The sequence below is a fragment of the Diceros bicornis genome, chromosome 38 (genome assembly GCF_020826845.1).
Source record: "Diceros bicornis minor isolate mBicDic1 chromosome 38, mDicBic1.mat.cur, whole genome shotgun sequence".
Classification (NCBI taxonomy): Eukaryota; Metazoa; Chordata; class Mammalia; order Perissodactyla; family Rhinocerotidae; genus Diceros; species Diceros bicornis.
Window position 1 is genome coordinate 22,529,777 of NC_080777.1, and position 17,752 is coordinate 22,547,528.

The window sequence follows — 17,752 nt, forward strand, 5'->3', positions numbered from 1 at the left end:
GGCAGTCAGATAATATTGGGTGCTCTGATGCAAGTATGAATAGAGTAGACAGTGTGGGGAGTAGATAAGAAAGTAGTAAGTTGTTTATAGTATGTGCATTTGGGGTGAAGTTCAGGAAAATACTATAGGGATGGGAACATTTGCAGAATAGACAAAATTTCTCAAATTCAGTTGCAAAATGGCTATAGATAGTATAGAATATGAACCACACTTCGATATCTATATCCCTATATCTGTAGCGCACATAACCACAATTTGATTCCTTTCAAAGCACGTCAAGGAATTCAGTTATGTCAATCACAAGTTGCCTTTTTTTCTTTTCTGCTACAGTAAAAGGAATAAAAAAAAGTATGGGTCCCACGGGATATGTTTGATTTAAAGTATACAGGCCACAGAATATTGAATTTATTTTGTTTCCAGCACAGCAAGGACCCCCTCGAGTCTTCTGAGTGCCAGTAAAAAATCAAGTAATCCAAATCCAATCCAAATTCTAATTTGGACATTTTGGGCTGTGTTCTCTAACTTTCCCATCAGCATCCTGGAAGAGAGCCATTTAAATGTAGTCCTTTTTGCAGCTGGCAGGGAGGAGAACGGGCCAGAATGGAAAAAGTCATCATCTAAAGAATTGAACGGGCAGAGCCATCATTTATGATACTTGGATGATTTGCTAGACTCTTTCAACTTACTCTCATCCTAACTCCATTTTCTCCATTAACCAACTGATGCTGTGAGAAGGTATGTAACTTGACGGAGGTCAAACAGCCGCTAACAAATCTCGGTGCCCTAGACTGACCTCCGCTGGACTCTGTCTTTTCCACTATGTGAATCCACCAAAAACAAAAAACCTCCAAACCAAACCTTCCCCCCAAACCTCCCCCTTCTAGAGGGGCTTAATCGGCTCGCTAAGACCTGGAGGCCATTTGCTAGGCTTGGGTCCGATCCAGATGGGAAGGGAATCTCAGTGTGCTGCACATCTTTTGCCAAACTCCACCCTGGCCCAAGCTGGGACGCGAGAGCCCCGGGCCGCCCTCAAGGCGCGTCCTGGAGCCCCCAGCGCGCACTCTAGGAACAGACGCACTGGCCTTCCGTGCAGGTGCGCGCGCACCTGTCGCCCGCCGCATGCGCGCCGCGGGGCAGGAGGTGCGCGCCCGGCGCGCGTGCGCCCGGCAGTGCTCCCGTACGTGCGCCGCCCGTGGGCGCCGTGTCTCCGCGCTCCGAGCTCCGCGCCGGGAGTCGGCCCCGTACCGAGTGCGGGCTGGGCGGGGCGTGTTCCGGGGCGCTCGCGGCTCCCCCTGGCGGCGGCCGGGCGGCGCTGGCGGCGCGCAGTCAGGCGTTCTCCGCGGGCAGCCGGCGGCGGGGCCTCGCCGTCAGCGCGGGGTCCTCGGCGGCCTGGGTGGTTGCGGCCGCGGCTGCTGGCGTAGACGAGGGCGGCTGCTGGCGCGGCGGCTGGTGCTCGCGGCGGCGGCGGCGGCGGCGGAGGGAGAGGGCGCGGCGGCGCGGGACGAGGGAGGCCGGCGCGGCGGCGGCGGCGCCCGGGGCCGGCGGCGGCGGCGCGGGGGGGGAAGATGGCGGACGTGCTGAGCGTCCTGCGACAGTACAACATCCAGAAGAAGGAGATCGTGGTGAAGGGAGACGAAGTCATCTTCGGCGAGTTCTCCTGGCCCAAGAACGTGAAGACCAACTATGTGGTCTGGGGGTGAGTCCGGCCGGGCGGTGGCCGGGGGGCGGCAGGGCGGAGCGGGGCGCCCCGGGCGACCTGTTTCCCAGCCCCTCCCCCCGTTTCCCGTGGGGACGGGGAAAAACGGGTGCTCTGGGTGGAAGTTCTTCTCTGGAGCAGAAGTTAGACTGGCAGGTGAGGAGGGCCCGGCGGGCGGCGTCCGGAGTGCTCCATGTTTTAGGTCCTGGGGACGCCGCAGGGAGGGCAGCGGGGCAGTGGGTGCCTTTCCCGGATCGTCTCCCCCGGCGGGTGAAGGTGCGCGAAGGAGCGCCCGTCCCGCCCCCCGCGCCTCTCCCTGTGCTTCAGTCTTTCCTCTCTGCCCGAGGCTGCGTGTGTTGTAACTCTCTCTGCTGGCCCTTGCGGCTCCCGGTCTGTCTCTCCTCTCCTTTCGTGATTCGCTCCCGAAGAGAGAAGGGAACCGACTCGGTGAAGTTAGGACGGGAGAGGGGTCTGGTCACTTAGGGCGAGTCACCCGAATCTGTGCTCGAGGCGAAGGCAGGAGTGTCCGCAGGGAGCAAGTTACTGTGAAGGGCAGTGGGCTTTACAGAGCGTGGTATGCGATTTGGGGAAATGTTTTGAAGAGAAGTGTTTTGGAACGTTGATCCACGTGGGGCTTTCTGAATTTGTCTTTAAGGAAAACGTCTAGAGAGAGGCCTGGTTGATCATCGTTTGCGGGTCTTTTCAGTGATGTTTCTTTCCGTTGATGTTTTTTTCTGGGAGTAATTAGGACCTTGAACCAGAACTTCCATACCCATTTTGTTTGATTGAATGGGAGCAGTGGGCTTTATGAAGAGTTGGTGAAAAGCTAGGGGAGATTTAGTTTGTTGGTTGGTTTTTAGTTTTTGTTTTTTGGCCTGGAGGGGTTATGGTTTAATTAGCTTTATGAAATGTTGATGAAATGACATCATTCTGAGTTTCCTGTGTTTTGTCCTTCTAAAAGAATTTGCAAAGCAGAATTATATTTGATTGGAGTTTTAACTGTGTGTGTGTGTGTTTTTTTTCTTTAAAAAGTGGTTAAGGAGTACTCAGGGTGTAGGGCAGCTCAATCTGAGAAATAGAAAAAATTGTTTCTTAGTACTCTGATCCCTTACTCAGAGGAGGTTAACTTAATCAGAATAGAGGAGATAAAACCTAACTTGATATGAATTGCAGTCCAGCTCTTAACAGCTCTTAAGAAAAGAGCAGTCACTTCTAGCTTGGATATGAGGTAAGGTTTCATAGAAGTGTTTGGCATGTAGAGATGCTGCAGATTTTTCTTGAATAAATGAATGAACAAATGAATAAGCTTTAAAGAATGGGTAGGAATTCTGAGGGTGAAATGGTGGGTTAGATCTTCCAGGACCGGGGAACTGAGTGCTTTTAAAGGCATGAGAGCTGGAAAGGAAATGTTTTGACAGCAATTCAGTGAAGCCAGGAGTGAAAAAGGAATGCTTAGAATAGTAGATTTCAAACTTTTACAACAGTGAATCACAGCAACAAATACATTTTCATTTACCATTCATCTCTGTGTGCACGTGTAACTGTGTACACATTTGTTACTTTAAACAGTACTTACCCTTATTGCATGCAAGGCAGTCTATTATTTTGTTTTTCTATATCATGAAAAAACCCTGGTTGTTACCCATATGTTAGATTTCAGAGTACAATAATTGGTAGTGATGTGTGATTTGAAATATGTTGATCTAGAGGAAAAGTGGAAATAGAGGCTAGAAAAGTAGGTTTGGGGCTGATTATACTGGGCCGTATTCAGATGAATTCAAGTAATACATTGACATTTGTAGATGGGGAGAATGTAGTAGGCGGGGTGGGATTGGACGCTAACATTTGTTGTGCTTGTGTTAAAGAGCTTGCACCCTGAGACTACATTGTTTTATCACAGGTAGAATTCATTTTGGTTTTATATCATTGGTTTAATTTAATTTAATTTAATGAAGCATGTCATAAGAATTACACCTGTGAATTGGTTGTGTTTACTGTAAGAATGTTGTTAGGGATGTTGTTCAGCAGTGTCTTACTTAGGAGACAGGATACATTTCTTGTAAGTTTAGTAGCAGTAGTAGCAGTGCTTCTCCTCATCAGTTTGATTGTTTTCTCTTATGGATCCTCTCCAGTCTGTAACTGATTAGGTTTTCTCTCTGTTGACAAAGCCCAGAACCTAATTTGGGCCAAGTTCTAAAAGGTGTGTAGTACCTCAGAGTATGAATATGGTGTGCTTTCCCTAAGTCTTGCTCTGGTTATTGTCTGCCTTTGTGTTCCTTTTGCCCTAATGACAGTTCCACTTACTAGATTTCACACTTTGTTTTTGTTAGCCGTGTTAAATCCATTTTTGGATAGCAAAGTGACTATAGATCAACTAATACATAAAATTAAGCCCCACAAGTTGAATTAGAATTGTGAGTAAAAATCTTGTCTTAATTATTTCAGGACTGGAAAGGAAGGCCAACCCAGAGAGTACTACACATTGGATTCTATCTTGTTTCTACTTAATAATGTGCACCTTTCTCATCCTGTTTATGTCCGACGTGCAGCCGTAAGTAGAATTCATTTTAAAACTGTTTTGATTTAATTGATGGTATCATTTGGCATGGAGAACTTCCCTCTTGGGTTTCCAATACAAAGAATGAAAGGTTTGTCTGTATGGAAGTCTCCTGGAGGGTCGAAATTAGATCACTGTGACTTATGCAGATTTTTTAATCTGTGACTTTTTCATGTAAAATCTGGGTAATGTTTACAAGAACAGAAGTTTTAAGGACATTTCTGGGGATGTTTTAAAAAATTTGTGAGCCTGTGGAAGGATCCTGGTATTCAGAACTCCAGTTTAATGTCAAGAAAACTTTCTTTTTTGGCATCAAAAAGAATCAAGACTAACAGACAACTTTTTTTTTTTTTTTTTTGTGAGGAAGATGAGCCCTGAGCTAACATCCGTTGCCAGTTCTCCTCTTTTTGCTGAGGAAGACTGGCCCTGAGCTAACATCCATGCCCACCTTCCTCCACTTTATATGGGACACCGCCACAGCATGGCTTGACAAGCGGTGCCTTGGTGCGCCCCCAGATCCAAACCCCGGGCCGCCGTAGCAGAGCGCACACACTTAACTGCTACGCCACAGTGCCGGCCCCAACAGACAACTTTTTAAAATTAATTTTTAATCAATTTAATAAACTTCTTTCATAGTTTATTGATAAATTCATTTGTTTTCAATTTTGCCTGCTTTGTGCATCTCAGTTTTTGAACACTGCATTTCTGAACAAGAAATACATATTTAGTGTCAAATACATATTGAAAAAACAATACCTAGGATGAAACTACTTGGGACATGGGAAATAGTGGGATAAAATAGCAGCATCTCTCTCTTAAAGCTGTAACTCATATTAGACGTTTGAAAACTGAATTGGGCAGTAGTTCGAGTGTTTTGTTGGATATATCCATTCACTTTGGGGTGGTAAAGATGATGCCGATACTTGGTTTCCATGTAGAGATTCTGTTCTGAGGGAATGGTCATAGCACGTGGCTGGTAGCTGTGACTGTTACTGTGGGCCTTAGGACCCTTCGTCACGTAAGATTGAACTCTTGTTTTTCTTAAATACTTGACAGATTGAAAGGGCAGAATTCTAGGGTTCTACCAACTTTTTCTCCCAACTGCTTTTTGTTATTTGCCCTTTGTTGTGAGCAGACCATTTCTGAAATAAGTTTTCCTGACCCATAGCTCCTATTTTAGTGTGAGTAGACTTAGATCTTTTTCACTTGGCTGTAATGTGTACATAATTCATTAGTGACCAAATGATGATGAATGTTGTCAGACTTAGAAACAGTAATTTAAAGAAAATTAATTCAAATCTTTTAACTATATATGATATTATATATGATGTAGACTAGTTTTTAAAAACAAGCACAAAAAGCCTGTGGGCTCTTAAATGTGTATACTTGTAAGCAAAAATTAAAATTTAGCCTACTCTTAAAAAAAAAGAATAATTTTAAGTGATTAAATATAGTTCATCTCTATCACTGAGGAGTGTGTGCAGAATGTTTGGTGCAGTGAAATGTAATCAGTACTCAATATAAGATAATTAGAGATAGTACAGGTTCTTGTTAGTTCATTGTTGCTTGTATAAAGTGACAAGGATTTTGACTATATAATCCTGTAGCCACCAGTTTTTCCCCTACTCTGTTGTTTGTTTACATTATAAAAATGATATAGAAAATTGTGGTAATTACAAGATTCATTGAATTCATGGCCGGCAGATGACTTGGTGCTTAAATATGTAGTTTTATTTGTTTTGCACACATCTTTACAAATAGCTTATGTAGAAGATTAAAAGAAAATTATCCATTTTACCAAAATAGATACATTTTCCAGGTTTAATTTTTTTTTTTTTTTTTTTTTTTGGTGAGGAAGATCAGCCCTGAGCTAACATCCATGCTAATCTTCCTCTTTTTGCTGAGGAAGACCAGCTCTGAGCTAACATCTATTGCCAATCCTTCTCCTTTTTTTTCCCCCCAAAGCCCCAGTAGATAGTTGTATGTCATAGTTGCACATCCTGCTAGTTGCTCTATGTGGGATGCGGCCTCAGCATGGCCGGACAAGCGGTGCGTCGGTGCGCGCCCGGGATCTGAACCCGGCCCGCCAGTAGCGGAGCGTGGGCACTTAACTGCTAAGCCACGGGGCCGGCCCTCCAGGTTTAATTTTTAATCTTTTTTTCTCTGCTTACAGAATTTATACACCCTCAAGGATAAAAAAGAAATATGTAAGGTAGAAAGTAACCACCATTAACACATTCCTGTATCATCTCCTTTTTTCCCATACCTAAACAACATATGCCTATTGTTAATTATGAAAATTTAGTTTTAGTGTCTGTTAGTTTATTTGAAAGAGTTGAAGTAGAATATTTTGGGAAGATCTGGTTTGTGTGAGAGAAAAGAAAGCACTTTGGAAACACTGCATAAAATGAGCAAGCAGTGGGACTAAAAAGATATTTGCCCCAACTATGCCAACCGTCATGAGTAAAATTAGGAAATAAATACTTAGAGTAGGCCAAGGGAACAAAAAAAGACTGGGATTGATAGTTTGAAGAGGGATAGTGTCACTGTTGCATTTCTAATGATTATCTTTTATATATCTTACTGGAATTTCAAGAGTAAAGTTACAAAAAATTAATATGCTTAAAATTTTTCAAGATTTTTATTAGGTTCTTTTAGCCTAGTCATTTTCTAAAAATATGATTCTAAATAAATGTTATCAAGATACATGGGAATACAATTGAGACATTACATGATGTTTATCTTTACCAAGTTTCTTACAATTGTTATTGATTTGATATCTAATTTAAAATTTTGATTTCAGACTGAAAATATTCCTGTGGTTAGAAGACCTGACCGAAAAGATCTACTTGGATATCTCAATGGTGAAGCATGTGAGTAATTTTTAAATTGCTCTCACTCTTAAATAGACGTTTATTTTTTTCCCCCCTAAGAAATAAGAAGCAATGGGAAGAGAATTTGTAGTCCCACTAAAAAGTGGACCTACTTGCCGCTGTGTTTGTATGCTTCCTTTCCTGTGGTGGTGAATGCAGTCTTTGCTCTTGAGGCCAGTCGCCCCTTCCTTGTGTATGCATCCCATCTCCTTTCACACCCTCAAAGACTCTCTCTCACATGTTCAGTTTTCTCCTTTCTTCTGCATCGTTCCCTTTGTAATACATACAGTAAGATCTCCCGGTTAAACCAAATTTTTTGACCCCACATTCCTACTGTCTGCTGCTCCATTTATCGTCGTCTTTTTATTGCAAAATTCTTGGCAAGAGTTGTGATATCACTGCTTCCTCTTCTTTACCTCTGATTCTCTCTTGAATCCACCCCAGTCTGGCTTTCTTCCTCACCCTCCCTCTGAAGTTACACTTGTAAGGCCAACACTGACTTAAGGGTTGCCAGATCCTTTGGTCTCTCTTATCCACAGCTTGCTTGACCTCTCAACAGCATTTGGTGCTGTTGGCTACTCTGTTTGGGAAAGCCTTCTTCGCCTGGCATTTGGAGCACCAGACTCTTGGTTCTCTTTCTACTCATTGTCCATTTCTCATTTTATTATGCTTACTTCCTTGTCTCCAACACTGGCCTGTTCCTGAGCTCCAGATTTATAAATTCCCTGTCAGCATATTCCCTTGGATATTTAATAGGCAACTGAAATTTAACATATCCAAAATAGAATGCTGGTTTCCTCTTTTCCTTCTCCCTGCAAACAAAAGTAAAACAGCAAGTTGGTTCTCCCATCTCAGTAAATGGTATCCCATTCATGTAGTTGCTTAGGCCAAAAACCCTGGAGAAACCTTGGTTTCTCTTCTTTCACATCTCACATCCATTCCATCAGCAAGTCCTTTTCTTTACCTTTAAAACTATAACTTCTTACCCTTCTGCTCCCACCATATTCCATCCTTCCTCTTTAGACTGTTGCATACCCCTCCCACAGGTCCCCACTCTTTGTTTTCTACAGTGTAGTCTCCGCCTACCAGTTAGAGTGACCTGGTTTTGAAAAAGCATGTAAACTTGATCGTGTTATCACCTGCTCAAGGCATCCTGTGACTTCCCATCACACTTAGAATAAAGCCCATACTCCTTGTCCTGACCTGCCTGATCTTGCTTCTGCCCAAATCTCTGTGACCTCATCTTCTGCCAGTCTTCCTTTGCTCCCAACAGTTCAGTCTTCCTGGTTCTTTTAACTGTTCTAACCCTTAGAGCCTTTGCACTTGCTGTTCCCTCTGTGTTCATTTCTGTTTCTCTGCATTGTCACAAGGTCACTTCTTATCACCTCATTCAGGCCTGTGCTCAGATATTGTTCTGTCAGAGAGAGCTTATGTGACCACTCTAAAATATAAAATAGCGTTGCTTTTCCTATACTCTTGTCTGTATGTAGTACCATCCTAATTTATTTTTCGTCAAGACCCTTGCATTGACCTGATATTACATATTTGTTTGTTTGCTTATGTATTGTCTGTCTCCCCCACTAGAGGGTAAAGTCTAAGGGGGCAGACAGTTGTTAAAAACCCAGCAATTAGAGCAGTGGTTGACAGTAGGTGCTAACTTGAATAAATGGATAGTTATTAATTTGCTGTCTTACAAAATACGAATAAATTGATGTAATGGAGCTGTTTGGTCTTACCTTCCCTGAGGTGGAGTTTACTACCTTTAAGTAATCAATAGAGGTGTTGTCACTATTCTGCTCCACAGTAAGATTGATTTGCCCAGAGTCTCATGCATAACGGAAGGACCGTCGTCAGGAGTTCATCTTCCTGTACTGTCCTCATTGAGCATGCAGCAGGCACTTACTGAGTGCTCATTCTTAAAGGCATTGTGCTGGGTGCTGTATCAAATGCAGAATCCCTGTCCTGAGAATGTCTCCGTCGTGCAGGGTAGACTGATAAACAAGGGGTTCGAAACTGGGGGAGGGTTGAGGAGGGTCCTAGTTCTGCTGTGAAGAGGATGGAAGTGAGGAGGATAGGCAGTGGTACACTTGTTAAAAACAGATTTTTTTTTTGCTTCAGAAGATCTAGTATAGAGTGTAGGAGTCTTTGTTTTTAATAAGTATCTCAGATGAGCCTGATAATTACACTAGTTTGGAAGGGAGTACTTTAGAGCAAATGGTTTTTCTGTTTGGAATCCAGAAAAGAGTTGCCATTCATCCATCCATGTCATTTCCTGTACTTTCTATAGGACAAATAAATTGTCAACAAATATATTGCTTTGCTAATTTTTAAAAACTTGGTAATTTAATGATTTAATGAAAAAGTTGAGCAAATCTTAAGATATTCCATGTTTTTAGACAGGAAGACATAACAGCTTAAAGATGTCAGTTCTTAACATAATTTATACATTTAACATGATCCCAATAAAAATCTTTACAGTTTTTCTTGAAGGAAGGGTGGAACTAGACAAGATGATTCTCAAATTCATTTGGTAAAAAGTAAGTGTCATAAAAATTTGGAGAAGAGCAATGAGAAAATACTAGCCATTCTAGAGTTTAGAGCTTAAAGCCTTAACAGTATAATAAAAGTGAATGGATAAACTGCTGGAACAACTTTTTTATCGATTAGATGTTAAATTATGTGAATTTAACATGATTAACGAGACATGTCAAATCAAAGGTGGGATTATTCAACTAATACGTTGTTAAAATTAAGAAAGTTCTGCATTATATATTAAAAAATACATAACAAGCTGGGAAAAGATTTTCAACTCATATCGTAGTAAAAGGGCCAGTCTCACTAATAATATGAAGTGGTCCTAGAAATATATACATAAAAGACCAAGAACCCAGTGAATTATGGTCATATAATTCACAGAAAAAGGGATAAATCATAGGAAAAATGCTTAATTTCATTTATAAGGAGAGAATTGCAAATTTAAACTATAGAGATAGCAATTTTTTTTTACCGGATAGATAAAAAACTAGAAGTTTGATAACACACTCTGCTGAGGCTGTGAGGAAACGCATATTCTGATATACTGTTGGTTGTGGTGTCAATTGATATAACCTCCACTGAAGAAATTTGGCAGTAACCTGTCATCACAAATTGGACATAGAAATCCTGTATCTGGGTCTTTGTCCTAGTGGTATATTTGGAAATGTATGAAGCAGTATGTATGTAAAGTTATTCATTGTGCCATTGTTTGTAGTGGCAAAAGACTGAATTGAACTGCCCATCTATAGGGAACTACTTAAATTGTTATTAATCCGTACAATAGAATACTATGTAGCTATGAAAAAAAGAGTTAAAAAGTGCTCCACCTACTGATATGGAAGGATGTTGGAGATAATAGTGGTAACATTAAAAAAAAATAGGAAGGTTCAGAACAGTTATAGAGTATGCTATCTTTTATGGAACAAAAAGGGGGAAAATAAAAGTGTAATTTTTTATTTCTTGTATTTACAGAAGGAAACTCTAGAAAGATATGTAAAAGACTAACAGTAGTTACCTTGGGTGGTGGTAAATAGGGGGATGGGAATAGGTACACCCCTTTTATCATTTCATTATTTTGAACCGTTCAAAAATTAAATGATTTTAATTTAAAAAATAATTTAAATTTTTTTTACCAATTGTGGTTAACAATTGCATTTTTGTAAATAAAATTTAAATGGTAATTTAAATAAAATATTGAATTGTAAATAAAAATTGCATTTTTAAAGTGACTGCTAACTTAAAAAAAAACTTTTCCCTCATATACATATGTTTATGTATTTGTGTTTAGATCCACTTTTATGTGCATGTGTTGTGATATTGGATTGTGTTCTTTGAAGTGACGAGTTGATTACAGATTATTTCAATATTTGTAAGTTAAATTGTTAAAAATAGTTTGTCCTCTTACAGACTTTCTAATACAGATTAATCTTTTATAACAAAATGCTTTAACAAAGCTACTTTTAAAAGTTATTTTTTACTTAGGGAAGTCACCGTATATAAAATAAGAAATATAACAAATCTTAAGCATTTCACTTCTAATCATATCCAATATATGTGTTCAAATGTTGATCTTCTCACATAAATCTTTTTAAATCTTCAGCAACATCGGCAAGTATAGACAGAAGTGCCCCTCTAGAAATAGGTCTTCAGCGATCTACTCAAGGTATGTCTTGTCACATGGTTACATTGAACTTTCAAAAACCTATCCCAAAACTATACATTTATTTACTTCTTTTTTGCTTTCAGTCAAACGAGCTGCAGATGAGGTTTTAGCAGAAGCAAAGAAACCACGAATTGAGGTAATGGAACTTTATTTTAAAGGGGACTCGTATTCTTACGGAAATTGGACTTGTGTAGCAGTAAGAATTCTTTGCTCGTGGTAGTCCTAGTAGGTTTTTTTCTGGAAAAATTGTGGTGGTGGAATGAGCAGTTGATTAGTAAGTAGCTTGAGCTATAGTTTAAGATCTCTCCCATACGAGCTTTGTGATGGACGTGTCGCTGCATTTTCTCTGCCTTTATGTCCGTATTGATGAAAGTGTTGGATTAGATCAGGGGTCAGAAACCTTTTATAAAGGGCCAGATAGTGCATAGTTTGGGCTTTTTGGGCCATTTAGTGTCTCTCCAGCTACTCCACTGTGCTACTGTGGTGTGAAAGCGGGCATAGACAGTACACAAGTGAACAGGTGAGGCTGTACTCCAATAAAACTGTGCAACACAGATGGTGGGCCAGGCGTGGCCTTTCGCTTGTACTTTGCCTACCCCTGGAGTAAGATGGTATGGGAATTTGCTTCGCTCTTAAGAGCTGTGAAGGTGAAGTGCTTATTACAGTTATTTCTTAAAATATTGACATATCAGTCTACTTATTTTTTGTAGCATTTTGTAGCCAGTAAGTGGGATATTAATATTGGGAAGTAAGGATAGTTCACGTGAAATAGAAGCCACATAAGAAATGCAGTTACTTTTGGAAAGAAAATGTGTCCATCAGTTGATGTACTGCCTAAGACAGTTAAACCTTAGGAATTTTAATTGTATGATTATGATACTATTTATTTAAATTTGTAACAAGCCCCAGATCTGTTACATATAAAACCCCCTGAAAATGGAAGATTATGCTCTAGAGGTACACTTAAAATCTGAGAAATGACTAAACTGGTCAGGTGTCAATTAATGATATAGGAATAACATTTGTAGTCGTCACTAGTGTTAACATTCCCCTAAATCTTTTCATTTCACACTTGTATAAAAATCAAATAGGGGTACATTTTGCCTGCTACATAGATAGCAAAGCATCCATGATTAAGGACAAGAAAGGTAACTGTTAAAAGGAAGGGGATGGTGGGTAAGTTCGCACAGTAGAATCATTGACAACTGTTGATGCTAAAATAATGTAATTTAATTAAGCATACCCTGAGACATGGGCCTGGGTTTTTTTAGGTAATGTGAATAATGGTATAATGCTAGGTGATGTTCTCTGTACTTTGTGTGTATTGACTCATGTGATCCTTATGACCTCATGAAGTTGGCAGTACTCGGCATGTCATCTATGAGCAAACCGGCCTAGACAGAATGAGTGACTTGCTGAAGTTCACAGAACCAGGAGGAGAGCCCAGGCAGTCTGGCTTCTTGCCATTCCACTATAATGGGTACAGAATTTTGTGGCAATAAACTGAAGTTTTCCCCAACTCTCTTTGTATGAAAGGAAGTCGTGACCCAGTATGAGCAAAACGATATTTAAGGATACTATTTATTTAGAAAAACCCAAAATTCACAGTTTAATTATTTGAAAAAAATTGAACATGTCAGAAATGCTAATTTACTAGGATTTCAGTAACTTGAAAAATCAGCAGGAAATAGCATAATAAAATACATTCCAGAGCATTTATAGAGTTAAACTGAGTTACGTAAACAGCTGTATTACATAAACACTTTTCAGTGCAGCAGATATACATTGAGATCCTTCAAGGCACTATGCTGGGAGAGGGAAACCTTGAGGGCAAGGGTTCTGATCTGATTAAGATCTAGACTGCAGTTGTCTTTAAAACCAGCAGTCTCCTAAGGAACTTGAGTAAAATGTGTTATACTTGTATTACAAATGGCAAAAATTTAATGCATTTGCTAAAATATTATCTTTGCATTCATGTCAGCAATATGTCTAAGAATTTTACGTGATAGATTAATATTAGAGCACGAATTGGAGCACAGCATCTTTTTAGATACCTTGAATATATTGATGCTTTTTATACAATTTCATATTCCATTATCCACAGACACTGACTCTGATCCTCAGTTTTCTCATTTGTTGAATGTGGGCATTGAACTAGGTCAGAGTTACTAAGTTTGATTTTTAAGTGATACAATACTTTTCAGACTAAATTTTACCTGAAATTCTAATCTGCAAATTAGATAAAGCTGAGCTACCAAGGTTGAATTCAGACAAGAAGTGTCCCATTGGGCACTTTGTAGGAAACTTGTAATGTTCTGAGGAACATGCTTTCAAAACAATTAAAGTTTCACTTCTAGTGTTTTGATCTGTGCTGATGGATTCAGGACCTGGGGCAACAGATGAAAAAACATCTAGATCCAAAATGAAATTTTTGGTGAAGGCTTTTCAGAAAATTTACTTATAAACTTTCCTGAAGAGAAGGAATTTATTTGTTGTATGATGTCTTTCTGAATAAAGATAGCCATGACAAATTATGGGAAGAACACTTAATCATAGAATAAAGTTAACTAAAGTTTTTTGGTAAGCTTTTAGTTAATTCTACTCTTACGTGATCCAACATATATTTTTTATTGTTGTCTTTATGTAACTAAAAGTAATCTTAAAACTGACCTAAGGCGAATGATGCCTAGAGCTTTATAGGTGGGAATTTATGTAAGGAACAGTTATGTGTGGTGTTGCTTTCATTCTAAAGTTAAGTAAAAATTAATAAATATAAAAAATAAATATTCACTAGCTAGTGATTATTTTCAGGATGAAGAGTGTGTGCGACTTGATAAAGAGAGATTGGCTGCTCGCTTGGAGGGTCACAAAGAAGGGATTGTACAGACTGAACAGATCAGGTAAGAATTTCTTTAGTAGAAAGTAGGCAGTTCAGGTGTATGTAAGTGCATATGGAAAAGGCGATATTAATATGCTATCTACATTTACATTTGCCTCTTGTGTTCATGATATGCCTCAGTGCCTTAACTTCAAAAGAAGATGTGTGGGCATGTTTTATGATGGGTGATTGGAAGCCATTGTGCTCATTATACTTTTTGGAAAGCTACTGTCTTGATTTTATTAGCATATTGATCTTTCCTTTTAAAATTACTCCGTAATCTAAGCCACTCATTTATCACATAATCGTTTGTTGATTTATAGCAGAGGTCAGGAAACTTTTTCGATCAAGTGCCACGTATTAAATATTTTTGGCTTTGCAGGTCATGTGTTTTTTTTTGCCACTATTCAACTCTTTTGCAGTACGGAAAGCAGCCATGGACTACTTTCATTCATAAATGAATGGGCGTGGCTAGATTTGGCCTGTGGCCATATTTTGTTGACCCCTGATTTTTACTATAATTTAGAATCACTTCATAATTTTTTCTGGGCACAATAGGTTGCTTTTGGAAGTTTTATCCAAACTTAAAAATTCAATGCAGATTTTGAAAAGCTTTATTGAGGCTAATTGACACACAATAAACTGCACATATTTAAAGTAAGTTGATAAATTTTCACATGTGTATACATCTGTGAAACCATCATTATAATCAAGATAATGAATGTAACGTCCTCCCCATAAATTTCCTGTGTACCTTTATAATTTCACACTTCCATCCTTATATTCTTCTCTCCCCAGGCAACCAGTGATCTGCTGTCACTATAGATTAGTTTGTTTTTTCTAGAGTTACATATAAATGCAATTATGTAGTAGGTACTTTTTTGGGGGTCTGATTTCTTTCACTTATCATAATTGTTTTGAGATTCATCCGTGTTGTTGGATGTATCTGTAGTTCATTCCTTTTTATTACGGAGTACTCTTCCATTGTATGACTGTAACGGTTTGTTTTCCCAGTCACCTGTTGATAGACATTTCACTTGTTTTTTGGCTCTTACAACTAAAGCTATAAACACTGTGTACAAGTTTTTACATGGACATGTGTTTTTATTTTTCTTGGGTAAATACCTAGGAGAAGAATGATTAGATCAGACAGTATTGTAGATTTAACTTTTTGAGAAATTGCCAAGCTGTTTTTCAAAGTGATTGTACCATTTTACATTTTTTTTTTTAATAATTTTATTTATTTATTTATTTTTTCCCCTAAAGCCCCAGTAGATAGTTGTATATCACAGTTGCACATCCTTCTAGTTCCTGTATGTGGGACGCGGCCTCAGCATGGCCGGAGAAGTGGCGGTATGTCGGTGCGAGCCCGGGATCCGAACCCAGGGCCGCCAGCAGCGGAGTGCATGCACTTAACCACTAAGCCACCAGGCCGGCCCCCATTTTACATTTGTACCAGCAGTGTGTAAGAGTTCTAGTTTGGGCCGGCCCTGTGGCTTAGTGGTTAAGTGCACACCGCTCCGCTACTGGTGGCCCGGGGTTCGGATCCCGGGCGCGCAACAACACACCGCTTCTCTGGCCATGCTGAGGCCGTGTCCCACATACAGCAACTAGAAGGATGTGCAACTACGACATAACAACTGTCTACTGGGGCTTTAGGGGAAAAAAAAGGAGGAGGATTGGCCATAGATGTTAGCTCAGAACCGGTCTTCCTCGGCAAAAAGAGGAGGATTAGCACGGATGTTAGCTCAGGGCTGATCTCCCTCACAAAAAAAATAATAATTAAACAAAAAAAAGAATTCTAGTTTGTTCACATCCCTGTCAATGCTTCATGTGGTCAGGCTGTTTAGTTTTCACTGTTCCAATAGATAGGAGGTGGTATCTCGTGGTTTTATCTTGCACTGATTGATGATGTTGTAAGCATCTTTTCATGTGCTTGTTTGCCATCCTATATCATCTTTGGTGCAGTGTCTTCAAATTTTTGTCCATTTTTTTAGTGGATTGTTTTCTTATTACTGAGTTTTGAAAGTTTGTTGTATGTTCTGGATGCAAGTCCTTTTTCAGATGTGTTTGCAGACATTTCCCCCCGTCTGTGACTTGTCTTTTTATTCTCCCAGCTGCGTTTTGAAGAGTGGAATATTTTAATTTTTATGAAGTTTAATTTATCACGTGTTCTTTTGGGAATTGTGTTTTGATGTTGTATTGAAGAAATCTTTGCCTAAACAAGGTCAACAAAGATTGTCTCCTATATTTTCTTGTAGAAGTTTTATAGTTTTAGGTTTTACATTTAAGTCTGTTATCTACTTCCACTTACTTTTTTGTATATGGTATGTGATATCAATCTAAATTCATTTTTTTTTATGAGATAGGGATTGAAGTTCAGTTTTGACTGTGGATAGCCGGTTGTTTCAGCACTGTTGGTCTCCAGTGAGTTGTCTTTGCACTTGTGTGAAAAATCAGTTGTTCCGTCATGTGTAGGTCTCTTTCTGGACCCATTCTGTACCATTGATCTGTCTCTTTGCCAGTACCACACTATTTTAATTCCTTTTTTTCATAATAAGTTTTGAAATCAGATAGTGATAGCCTTCCAGCTCTATTCTTCTCTTCAAAGGATGTTTTTGCTATTTTAGGTTCTTTGCATTTTGATATGAGTTTTGGAATTAACTTGCCAATTTCTACAAAAAAGCCTGCTGGGATTTTGATTGGGATTGCATTGAATCTGCAGACCAATTTGGGGAGAATTGACATCTTGAAAATATTGAGTCTTCTGACTTAGAACAAGGTATATTTCTCCATTTATCAATGGAGAGATATTTAGGTCTTCTTTAGTTTCTTTTAGCAACATTTCGTAATTTTCAGTGTACAGGTCTTATACATATTTTTATCATATTTATTCATAAGTATTTCATACTTTTTGATGCTGTTGTTAAGTGCTTTAAAAAAATCTCAATTCTTGTTTGTTTGTTAGTATAGAAATACGGTTGATTTTGGGGTATGGATCTTATATCCTTCAATCATGCTCAACTCATTGATTAGTTCCTGAACGTTTTTTTGTAGATTTCATTGGCTTTTCTACATAGACAATCGTGTTGCTTACACATAAAATACGTCTTTACTTCTTTCTTTCCAAACTGGATGTGGCTGGACTCGCTAATCCAGTGTTGAATAGAAGCAGTGAGATTAGACATTCTTGTCTTGTGCTTCATCTTAGGGGAAAGCAGTCTTTCACCATTAAGCATGTTAACTTAGGGTTTTATGTAGAAACTCTTTAACAGGTTGAGGAAATACCCTTTTTTTTTTTTTTTGCTGAGATTTTATCAGAAAAGAATGTTGACTATGTCAAATGGTTTTTCTGATTCAACTGAAATGATCATATAGTTTTTCTTTTTTGTTAATATTGTGAATTAAATTAATTTTTTGAATGTTTGCATTCCATGGATAAATTCTACGTGGTCATTTTATTAGTTATCTATTTTGCTGCATAACAAATTAACCCAAAACATAGTGGCTTAAACTGCACACGTTTGTTATCTCAGTTTCTGCGGGTCAG

General features: G+C 39.2%; 1 protein-coding gene across 1 annotated transcript in view; it reads left to right on the top strand.

Moving 5' to 3' along the window:
• The first annotated feature begins 1,215 nt into the window (after positions 1-1,215).
• The window catches only part of CDC73 (cell division cycle 73), a 130,862-nt gene continuing 114,325 nt past the window's right edge, over positions 1,216-17,752 (top strand). The window contains exons 1-6 of the mRNA XM_058533720.1: positions 1,216-1,696; positions 4,142-4,247; positions 7,057-7,126; positions 11,262-11,324; positions 11,408-11,460; positions 14,136-14,224. Of these exons, the coding sequence (XP_058389703.1) occupies positions 1,566-1,696; positions 4,142-4,247; positions 7,057-7,126; positions 11,262-11,324; positions 11,408-11,460; positions 14,136-14,224 (512 nt within the window). The 5' untranslated portion in view covers positions 1,216-1,565. The remainder of the gene's footprint in view (positions 1,697-4,141; positions 4,248-7,056; positions 7,127-11,261; positions 11,325-11,407; positions 11,461-14,135; positions 14,225-17,752) is intronic.